Source organism: Geospiza fortis, unplaced genomic scaffold (assembly GCF_000277835.1).
Source record: "Geospiza fortis unplaced genomic scaffold, GeoFor_1.0 scaffold488, whole genome shotgun sequence".
Lineage (NCBI taxonomy): Eukaryota > Metazoa > Chordata > Aves > Passeriformes > Thraupidae > Geospiza > Geospiza fortis.
Window position 1 is genome coordinate 580,223 of NW_005054365.1, and position 12,347 is coordinate 592,569.

At 36.0% G+C, this 12,347-nt stretch overlaps 1 protein-coding gene across 1 annotated transcript in view; it reads right to left on the reverse strand.

Moving 5' to 3' along the window:
• Nucleotides 1–851: 851 nt before the first annotated feature.
• The window catches only part of SYT4 (synaptotagmin 4), a 15,216-nt gene continuing 3,720 nt past the window's right edge, over nucleotides 852–12,347 (reverse strand). Inside the window, exons 2-4 of the mRNA XM_014308290.2 lie at nucleotides 8,981–9,795; nucleotides 7,292–7,412; nucleotides 852–4,327 (exon numbers count right to left, since the gene is read on the reverse strand). Of these exons, the coding sequence (XP_014163765.1) occupies nucleotides 4,020–4,327; nucleotides 7,292–7,412; nucleotides 8,981–9,795 (1,244 nt within the window). The 3' untranslated portion in view covers nucleotides 852–4,019. The remainder of the gene's footprint in view (nucleotides 4,328–7,291; nucleotides 7,413–8,980; nucleotides 9,796–12,347) is intronic.

Below are 12,347 nucleotides of genomic sequence, written 5' to 3' on the forward strand. Positions count from 1 at the left end.
GTTTTAGGAGAGCTGTACAATGTAAGGAAGAGAAAAGAAGTGCCTGCATGGGATGGAGCAGAGCAGTCTTACACCTGATACTTGTCTCCTGGGGACAGGAGATTTGTCAGAGAGAATATACCAGCTTATAACCCTGGAAGATGTTGTACTTTGTGCATCTGGCTGGTGAATCCTGCAACTGATTTCTGCTACTAGGATCAGGGAATCATTCCAGGTGTTGGAGCTCACAATGGGAGTCATTAAATGGCAGCATGTATCCCAGCTGCAACTCCCTTCTTCTTTCCTTGGCTTCTGTTTCTGCACCAGTAAATACTCTGATAATCTTAGAGAGCACTACAGCAAAGTTTGTATTTGGGTATAGCACTAAAATGATTGTTTTCTCTACCTCAACTTCCAAACTCACCTGACAAGCTGGAGCTTGACATGACTTCCCTGTCTACAAGGAAGTACTCCTGCATGATTGGCCAAGGTAAATAACAACTAGAATGACAGCAGGATAATTTGACTTTAATATTTCTCCTTCTACCTAGCATATTAGAATTCATTCTTGTTTGCATCTGTATATCTGTCCCTACAAGAGTCATATCTTCTGTCATGGGCCATGTTTCTGGCTCTAGCCTGAGTGCAGAGTACAATTCAGGACTCATATTCAACAAGCATCCAGGAATAAAGAACATGAGATGTGCCTGGGTAGTATTTGTCAGAACAAATCTAATCCACCTCCCTGAGAACAGGAAGACTTTCCAAGTAAAATGCTTTCTGATAGAAGCATGAGAGAGTAGACCATGAACACAAAAAATAGCAGAAATCCTTGGGGGGAAAAAAAGATACATAGGTGGGATAGTAGGTGGGATGGGATGAACAAAAGCAGCAGTTTATTCTTGTCTTACACACATGGCACAACATACAGAACCAGCACAAATAACTTACAAAGTCTCATACACCATGCTTTCTCTTGAATAGCTTCTATTAAGTTACAACACCATAACGAATCAGGTATTTAGTTACGACAGATCTCCAGACATGGATAGTCTCCCATTCAAGGAGTTATTATTTTTGTAAGCTACTTAGACAAACATCATTTTTTTTTACATGTTTAATACAGTACAGTATCCTTAACAGAGTTCAAGATATTCACAATGAGAATTGAACACTTTATAAAACAGCAGAATTTCTCACCTCAGTACAGGCCTACATTCACTCTCCTGCCTCTTTCTGATTTAAAATGTGTTACAAGTCGTCTTTACTCAACTTTTCAAACTGAGAATTGCTTTAAATGAAAAAAAATTCTATTTACAGGGTTTCGTTAGATTTAATAAAAATGTCTTTGCTTCCCTTTTCCAATTCCAACTCCCCTACCCCCAACAAAAATTGCCATTTGGCAATTTTAGAAATATTGACCCTCAAGCTGCTATAAAAACTAAATTAAAAAAAAAAATTGGTGACGACTTGTTGGATGCAAAATGAAAGATGATCATCACAGCCCAGCATTAATTCAAAAAGATGAATTGTTATCCCCTAATGTCATATATTGTGTTCATTGGAGACAGATGATGCCTGTCATCTGATTTTTAGAGATAAGGAACTACTTATGGGCCAGCGTACAAAACCTCCATCTTTTTTATTTGAAAGATGCCCCACTCTCTTTGATGAAATAATTTCCAGCTCAGTTCTTTCCTTTTCAGAAATTGTTACAACTCTGATTGTGTCATACTGACCTAAACTCTCCCAGTCTCCACTGGATAAAACAATGTTTCCCCATATCCATGGTCCCAGTGACATTTCTGGGTTGGCTCAGGAGAGTTTTGCTCTCTGACTGCACTTCAAACCCCACTCAGGCCTGTGGGCATCTTTCATTTGGTGGCTTTAGATTAGCTCTGCTTGAATGTGGCTGGTAAACTCTAGCCCTTAAGCAGTTAATCAGCTTTCTAAAGAAATAATCAAAAAAGATTCCTCTCCTTTATACATACAATACGCAATATTTTTACATTTAGCATTATCATAAAAAGCATGTTTATGTTATTTTGAAAATGTATTTTTACAGAAATCTATAAACACTGTTGTATCAAACACATTCTCAAAAACTGGAGAAAATACTGACACAAAACCTGGAAGAGCCTCAATGGAATTCTTCCAGTACTATTTGTCTACTTGCATATTTCATATTTCAGTGTCCTTTCCTGCAAACATAATTTGGCCATATGAGAACAGGTAAAGTAGACAACAAATCCCCAACAGTTTTAAGTAGGACCTAGGTCTGTTGTTTAATGAAAGTAGATTGACATTCAATGTATGTTTGGTTTGTTCTAACTGGCATGCCCATTTTGCTACCTTTACTCACAATGAGCAGTGCCTTAATTCCCAAGTAGTCTTGTTCACTTCAATGGGATTACACGTGACAAATGATATATGCAAAAATACTGAAAATGGTCTTCCACTTTTTTGACCTTCTTATGTCAACAACGAACATCGCTATCTTCTTCTTTATATATATTGTACTTGAAAATGAAGTAGGACTAGTACTTGCAAACAATTCTGTATCAGAAGTTACTGCACAAACTTTAGGAAATAATCTGATATTGTTGTGCTATAGTTCTGACAGCCTAAAAACCTATCTGGTTTGACCAAGACTAAATTTCACAGGTCTAAATGCTTTATTTGTACACTTGTTATTATTACACTTGACATTTCCTCAGCTTGACACAATTTAATTTTAAATGGACATGTGTCACACTGACATTAAATCAGGATGCTATTTTCCTTTACCACCACCATTTTCAGTACAGTCAGTAATGCACACTAATTCATATAACCAAAGTACTTTCCAAGTACTTTGTCTATAGAATATTGGAGAAATTATAAAGTGAATTTGGTTTCCTCTCCTGCAAAATTTAAAAAATGTGCTGGATTTTGTATATTGGTACTGACTGTAATGGCTTCTTTACAGTCCAGGAGGTTAAACACAGAAAGTTAAACAGCAGAATAAGATTTTCTTCTTTGTCTCACTATTTGTTTATTCTTTAATGAAGATAAAAAAATTTTAAAAAATCAACTTCTTTTTAGTACTAATGAAACATTAAAATATAATTTGTGAAAAGTAATTGATTGTAATATCCTGTATGTTACTTCATCTCAACAGAAATTCTTTTATATGGCTTGAAATGTTTAAAGTGTAATCCTACCTAGAGGAAAAAAATGCAAGCCATATCTAACCCCAAATTCTACCTATACTGTAACGTGTACAGTCACCCGTAAAGGAGCCCTTTTAACAAAAAAAGTATGTGAACTTATCATTAGTTTGAAGTACGTATCTATTTTGGTCACTGTAATAAAAAAAAATTATATATATAAACTTACTAAAAAAGTCCAAGTGTAATCAATTATATAATATTTCGACACTTAAAAAAAATAGTTTTACACAATGTGATATGTAAAGGAAAATACTGAAAACATGTTAATTCTTTGGGATGATCAAAGTATAAGTAACCAAAACTTACAAATAATGATTAAATTTTCATAAAAGAAGGTTTTTGGTAGAGGGGCAGAAGGAATTTCCCCCCCTACTCACCCTCAATACCCATGGCTTTCATAGATCCATCCCCTTCCCTAATAAGCCACGGGTGGGGGTTTTTTTTTGGATATATTCAAGTAAGTTTATTTTCTTCTATATATGAGTCATTAATAAGTGACTCTTTCAAAACATAGTTTGTTCTTCTTGAGGTTTACAGTGCTTCAGTTTACAGGCCACTTAAACTCTAGAAGAATATTAATCTGAACTAATTGTGTTAAAGTTTGTTGAAATAGAAATTCCATTATTTACTGTGAAAATTAAGATACCTTCTGTTGTGATAATTCAATTCAAGTTTATTTCAAACCCCCCACCCCCCCTTGAAAAAAAAAAAAGAAAGAAAAAGTTTTGTCATTAAAAGCTTGTAATTATACATAGCAAAGAAAAAAAACCTGCTCCTTGCCTATGGAAATATATATAGTTTTTTAAGATCCAGCCCCTCTCTGACCTCCTAACCATCACATAACATATGCCATTTGGCAATTTGTCTCCTAGGATATTCACAAATTTCTTTCCAGTGCTCTCCACCTGTTCCTTCTGCTGAAGATCCCAAGGTTAACCTGCCAATGACCTCATTCCTTGACCCCCTATCTGAATCTAAAACCAGAAATTCAATGCTGATATCATCGAGGCCCTCACAAGGAATGTCAAAGACAAACAATTCATTGAACACTGCGTTGGGGGTGCATTTCTTCACATGGGTTTTCTTTTTAGAAATTCTCTTCTTGGCATGGTACAGGTTCACTTTGACATAAGGGTCTGCAATGAAAAGAAAGAGCACAGATCAGCTATTGAACAGTGTTTAGAAATTCCTTGATGTAATTTATGGTAAATTCCACAATTATCCAATATATTTACATCACAATGTGTAGCTGTATCAAGTTATTAAAGTTGATTCCACTAATCCAATTTTTAAATTTTTTCTATACATCTGAATTAGCCCCTTTAATTTCCCTTTATGGTCACCAAAATTGTGTTCAAGGTAGGCAGTGAAGTTTAGACTGCTACCAAATACAGGTGTTTCCTTCATGAGGTAAATCCTGTCCTGCAGTCCATGAAACCAACAACACTTCTACCACATTCAAAGATGGTCTGGAAGTGCACAAAATTCTAAAGGCCTCTGAAAAATATGCAACATTATACATTTAAGTGTGACACAAATTTTCTTTTCACACATTCTGCTGGGGTATATGCATCAGCAGTAATCAACCCCATGAAAAGAAAATTTTCAGAAAGGAGTGAATAAACTTGGGCTGAGGTCCTATAGAAGTCAATCCACCTGACTAAACTGAGGCCACCAGTTGTTACTGAACAAATTTGACACTAAACTTTAAATGTAAGAGTATGTTTGCTGTTGGAATGTGTATCTGTCTATACACCTGTGCTGTGTTACTGTTGAATATGGGAAGGGAAAATGTCCATATTTTTAGGTGCCAACCAACTCTGAGTGTTTGCATTCATCACAATTATTTAATTGCTGTGAGACTCCCTTGCTATTGTCTTCAATAATGGCCATATTGACTCTTTCAGAGGAGACATTTTAAAAGTCAACCCTTTCAATTACCTTGGCATTTATTCAGTGAAATTGTGGGCCTGTTTCCAGGTTCTCATGGTGCAGTGATGTAGTACAAAATCTTCTCTACTGAACCCAGTCAAACATGATAGTTCATGTAAACAATTAACCAAGTTAATCATCAAGAACTCCTGAATACTTTTTAAAAATAAGTAATGCTAAAACTGAACTGTATTTACACATTTTATGTCACAGTTATCAGACTGAAAGGGTTGGATGAGTAAAAATTATGTTTTTCCTTGAACGGACAATGGTCTACCATAAGTGGGGTGTAATGTGGTACCTCTTCACTTTCATATTCTATCAACATAATGAACATTTCAAAACCAGGGCTTAATAAAAATGCGCACTGGCTTTGAAATATTGTATGCCATACAAGCATTAGAAATATCAAAATCAATATCAATCAGTGGTTTTCATTTATTTTAAGAGGAAGTTTTCTGTTACCTTTGACCAGCTACTAGATAAGGCTAGAGAGTTCCACTTGACTTTATTAGGCTAACAAAGGTCACTCAGCACCAGTGACTAAGGAAATCAAGGAGATTGTGAAAATGGAAAAGTTTCTGAGTATAAAAAAATTCCCTCTTCTTCAGGAGGTTCAGTTGTGGAATTGTTTATTTTGTTCCATAGAAACACCACTTCACCCTCCTACTTTTCCAAAATAAATGTTGGGATGAGGGGAAGGTCACAGAGGAAATTTTGAGTGTCCTGAGTGCAGTATGCTACTGACATCCAAATATCTATTGTACCTGGCCTTATTGACAAACAGAAAATAATGGAAAACTGTTTAATTTGAGTGGGAGTCCAGGTGCAACATGGCTGCCTGCAGAAATACTGCATTCCCATTGTAGTCAGCAAGGCTCTCCCAGGGGATGCAGGAAATGCAAACAAATTTTACAGCTTTACTTGTAAGAGCTGCCGTAAAAAAATGGGTGTTCCATAGGGTCCAGGTAGATGCTGTGACTAGAAGGGCTTTTTTTATGAAGTTATTTTCCCATCTGGGTAAACATCAGGCAGGTCTGTTGAGATCAGCTGATTGTCATGCTGTCTTCATGAAACCACCACTATCTCCTGTGACTTTGGGGTTGATTTTTAAAAGTACATATCCTCTCTTCTAGTCAAGTAAATTGTTGGGCTCAATATGCATCTTTTCTCCTTCTGATATGTGAACAAAATTTAGATCAAAAAGAAGATTTAAATGGAACTCGATGAGAGTTGCATATAGGTTTGTTGCATTGGGTTCAGGCCAGGCTAACTTTTCAGGTGAATTGCAGTATGAAAAATAGAAAAACTGTATTTTTGGCAGCAGTGATAATTATTCAATGTTTCCTAAAACTACTTCCTCTTCTTCTTCTTTCATAATATTGAGTGAAATGAAAGACTATAAGTTCTATAAAGAAGCAGCAGCAGATGTGGTGCTATAGCCCTTTTTTGTGTACTGTTGTTTTTGTGAGACAGTCTTATATACAGGACATTAAATTTTATACTGTTATTATGTTATATAGCCTTAATGTGTTTTCTATGGGCAGTTCTAGAATTGGCTTCAGAGGAGGTTCCACTGAATGAGAAATGGCAGCAGACAAGGAGAAGAGAGGATAAAACCTGATCACTCTTAGTGCACCCCAAGTCTGGCTCATGATAAAGCACGTTTGTCATGCTGCAGCGTCCTCCCAGCATTGGCACAGCTCACCTTCTCAGCTTGCCAAGAAAATGTTAGTGCTCAGTTAGTGCTCAAATTCAACACAGAGGTAAGATACTGCTTTTCTTCTGAGATAAATGATGATCTCACTCAATACTGATCTTCTACAAATAAACTCATTTTTTGTCATAAATAAAAGCTTTTGGTATCTGCAAACAACATCCCACGCTTATGGCAGATGGGTTCTGTTCAAGACAATCATAAAACTCATTGGTTTCCACTGCTAACAGATGCCACCTTTTTTTGATGTGATTGAAGAACAAATTTGTAAAATACATACCCTGGAAATAAAGCACTGACCTAGATATGAATGAAATGAATAGGCTGTAAATAATAGAAACACCATTTCTGCATGTATGGAATATTTTCAGTCTTTGAAATGCCACGTTTCAGCTGTCTTCTATCATTCTGTTTTATATTCTTAGGGCATATTCATTATTAAAACCATTACCTGATAATCCTGACACATCAGATTTAGGTAGATGCCTGGCTTTTAGAACAACGACAGTGAGTGTGTTTGTTGTAGATTGATAACAGAGAGAGACCAGTAATTCTCCACGACCAGATGATTTCTGAGAAAATTAAAGGAAAAACAAAAAAAAAAAGTAATAAAACTGTTTATAAGCATTTATATTGACCAAGTTTTAAACCAGAGTTAAAAAGGTTTATGAAATGTCACAGAAGTGTATGCTCTGAAGCTGTCTAAAAGGACATACCATATATAGCTATTCTGATTTACATAGTGATTATAATTTCCCTCTATATTAGTTATATAACTTGTCCTATGATTGGTTTTCAGACTGAGAAAAATTAAAAATAAATGGACAATATAAGTTGACATGACATCACTGTCTTTGGAGAGTGGAAATGAAATCCTGAGGAAAAAAAAAATCTCAGCTAAAAAAAGAAACTTATCTTAAGCAAAGCAAAATTCCATGAGGATATAATGGGGAGAAAAAATCTAGTACAAGTAAAGAAAAAATATTTGGTAAAGTATTTTAAACAGGAAGGATTCAAGCCATCAGTGAAAACTTATCCCTTGACACTCTCTAAAGCAGTATAATATACATGAAATAAAGGTGAGATAAAAGATTTTTCTCTAACATTATTTGATTTGAATTTGCAGGAGTAGTTTATTTCAAATGGAGGAGGAAGGCAAGGGAGACAAGAGAAGATAGTAACTTATATACCAGAAAATCCAATAAGTTATCAGTAAAAGATCAGTGACATATTTATATTTGTTTCCATATAGTGATAGAATTGCAAAATGACAGTATTACCTATAGGCATGTTGCCTGTTAGACATTTATTTTATTAGGCATTATGCTTGTCATTTGAAACCAATCATGGTGAAAGTCAATACACATTCCACTTCCTCAGCAGAGATTGAAGAGTGTGTGCGTTTGATGCCTGTGCATTTCTGTGGTTCAGCTGGAATGGTTGTAAATGACCCTTGCATTCTCAACTGAGACAACACAGCATTAAATATTTTTGTCCCAGTAAAGTCAGGAAGCTTTGCTGGTAGCTCCACAAAGTCTATGGCTCCACCCTTACTACCTTTAGTAAAGCTGCAGCCTCTCTCAATTCATGAGGCAAGTGGTGACAGCACCAACGTGCAGGACCATGCTGTAACATCAACAATATGGTCTCTAGCAGGTCCCACTTCCCTAATTAAAGGCCACCTACATTCCTTAAGAATGTGCTACACAACCCATGCAGTTTCTATTTCCATTGATTTCAGTAAAATTTAAGAAAGAATGATGTCAAATATAAAAGAGGATGGAAGAGAAAGGGAATAATACGTAAATATTTTTATTCTTTCATTTAAGAGCAATTAAAGGCAAATCGGTGGTGTTGAGTCAGCTTGAGCTAACTGGAATTGGTCCACTCAAACCTGCTGGACCAGATGAATAAGAAATTAGAGCTTAGGGCATTAGCAATTTCTTTCAATATGCTTGTTGTAATGGTTTTTTTCTATTGCATTTGTGTAATGACTTCCTCACGGTGCCATTAGGAAAGCATCTCAGGAATTGCATGGTGAGCTTTTTGGCTTTTCTTTCCAAGATGGCAGCAGCATTACACAAGAATCATGGCTAACCCGATCACAACATTTTCAAACTTTGAATAAAAAAGGTGTTACCCTAACATTTCTTTTGATGATCTCTCTGTCCATTAGCAGCCTTCCTTCCGAGAGTTCAATTCCAGCGAGGGGGATGAGGACTTCTCCAATGACATCATCTCTGGAAAATCTGTCAAAGCTCAAGATCATGAAGTGAAGCGTTAGGTCTTGAATTTGGCTGTAAGGGATCCCATAAAAGGTGAAAGTCTCATCGAAAGCTGGATCTAAGGTTTTTCTCAGCACTCTGGTTTTCACCTTGTGCTTTTTCTCAGGCAGGATTGTCATTTTGATGTAGGGATCAGAAGTCATTGACTGTTCATCCATTGCTGGCAGCCCACGAGCTTCTTTGATGTTCACTACAAATGCTTTTTTCTCAAAGTTGTACTCTAAGGAGAAAAAGAGAGTTCCTAGCTTGTCTTGTTTATCTTCAGATGACAGAGAAGTGATGGATTTTAAGCTATCAGGGGATACCGAATCTTTCTTCCTTTCTGCAAAATGCTTAGGAGATGAATTTTCAAGATCTGGAGAGCCCTGCATTTTTGTGGTTGTTTTGGGGAAATTGCCATTTAGATCTCTTTTCTCCAGGTCAAGATGGAGAGAGTTCTTTGGCATTGCTGATTTGTTCTTTGCTTCACTTTTATCATCTGCTCCAAACTTCTTCTTGCTGTTGAGATTCTCAGGGTAGATATCAACCCCCTTCAGAACATGGACAAACTTATATGGAGGGGTCTTATTGGACTTGGAAGATTTGCGTTGGCAGCAGATCCAAGCAAAGAGGGAGACAGAGAAGACAAGGCCAAATGCACTAAAGATCCCAACCACTGTAGGAATTTCATCTGCAAATCAAATAAATAGCAACAAGCACATAAGCAGCAGTACCTTGAATTCTGCATGATATTTAATAAAGCAATTATTTAGATAAAACAAACTGATAGGAGACGGTGATATCAGCAGGATTGACAGGCTGGAAGTGCTCTGCATTGTACACATTGCTCGCCACCTGCAGGCATCAGTGTGCAGTCCCACTCTAAGGCACACTTCTTATGCTAGTATTTTTCCATACACGCAGAGTTAGGGAGGAGAATACTATTCCCATCCTAATAATAATCACTGTTCGTAATTTCCCTACTCTCTCGACCTTCTGTGTGTAGTTTCTGAGCTTATATGTCTGTTAATAATACCAACACTCCGCTGTTTTCAGCTTTGAGTTTATGGAGGTTTCTTGGTTAGCTAAATCACACACTGAAATATATATTACTTTTAGATACATCATCTGCTTTCCATAGTGTTGCCTAGAATACTTTGTGCGCTCAATTAGCTATTTTTTATGGTCTGTTCCCATAATTACCTGTAGGCATCTCTTGAAAGAAGTGAGTTTAATTGGAGGTTATAGCACTCAACAGTTTCACTGGGATTTTCAATACTTTGCAGGAGGAAGTCTATCAAGAAAATTTGGGATAATTATATAGCAAGTGTCTTTTCCAGATGGATGTGATATTAGGGAGCACATGTGAGTTCAAAGCTGAAGAAATCATATTAAGTTTATCAATGTTAACCACTAAGCATTTAAGACACTGAAGCAAAGCTTATGGGGAATTTACAGAAAGGGTCAATACTTCTCAGGAGTAGATAAGAAAAAATGTTATAATTCTCTACAGTTTAATATGAATTCTATACTTACACGGAATAAAGAGAAACCTGGGCAAGTGCTACAACCTCCTTTGCCAAGTGGATATATTATTTACATATGGAGCATCATTAGCCCTTCAAAGCACACATCGAAGGGTAAATGAGCACAACTAATTAGAAATCCAATTTTGCCCATCAGTAACATTACTAAGTGAGTTTAAACCTCCCACAATGTAACAATCAGAGCTTAACCTTTATTCCCTGCAACAGTGGACATACAATGGAATATTAATGTCGTGACATTGTTTATGCATAAAGGCAATTATGTAACAGTTCTGTTTCTCTCTGGTCATTCTGGAGGAGTAAGGAGGCACTCTCCCCCTGTATTACTAAATCATCTTCATGTGGCCAAAAGCTGAGCAGATAAATGTGCTGCCAATACACCTTTGCTTTTTAGTGCGATGATTCAGAAAAAAAAACTCACAACAATACTATCAGAGCAAAGTAGGACATAATGTTCTAGCTCAGAAAGGATCAGGCCTGGATATTAATTTTTTATGACAACTTTCCTGATGCCTACAAGCTGTACTAGTCTATACACTTAATTGCAGGAACTTAATAAAATGACTGGCAACCATATATGTGAGCAAAAAGTATTTTCTTAACTTAAGCACATGGTTTTGAGTTTCAAGAATTCCCTGGGCTGCATAAATTTAAATATACATGGTATAACTAGAAAGCTACAAGTATTTGAAAACTAATCAGAACACTTTAATATCTTTTAAGAATGATTTGTACACTTACAATACTTTTTCATGAGATAATATACTTTTTTATAGTAATGGCTATTATAATCTACTTTAATTCTCTGACTACTGAAAGTAGCGGTAGAATCAATTTGATGTTTAAAATATTAATTATCTTTCTTAAATAAGTAATTAGACAAGCATGATGTCACAACTGTGGTTAGAAACCTCAAGTGGGTGGAATAGGAAAGAAGATGATATGGTAACTAAAATGGTATTATATTTACAACTAATTGTATCACAAAATTAATTTCTTGCTTTTGTCATAATCAATTGGTTAGCATTCAAGGCAGTGCATTAATAGAAAACATCACCTACTGATTCTGGGAGAAGTTATTATTTCAGTTATGTGATATAAATCTGGAGTCTCTTCACTAAGTCAGTGGAATGATCCTTGAATCAAACCACTGCTAAAGCAAGCCTAATGTAGTTTAGAGTCAATATTTGTAAAGCAGAGTTCAGAAATGTTCCCTCTTTACTGTTTTTCTCACTAAAGCAACTTATGTATGCATTTTATAAGTGCACATACATGACTGCTTCTGAAACTTCTGATACCTCACTACATCCAGGGCACAGAAATGACAAAACTGAAAAGTTCATTGTCATTTTTGTTATTCTCATTGAAACCGGGTTGGTTAAGATGCAGCTGTTCATCTAAAAACACTGAAATCCTGTATTTTCCTCTTCCTAGCAATGTCCTTTCACTTTAACTAATGATTGACCTACAATAAGAATAAAAGGAATGACAATTATTTCAAGAATGGCTTGAACAAAGATTTTCTCTGTGGCATTTACATCATGTAACTCTTGATGCACATTACTTTAACAGAGACACAGAAAACAAAACCAAACCTCTCTCATCCAAAACCGCACCTACAAAAATCTCTTTATCTCTTCTGGTACTTTACCAGGGAGGAGGAACGGGGAAGGAGGAAGGAAGAGAGATTAGGGAA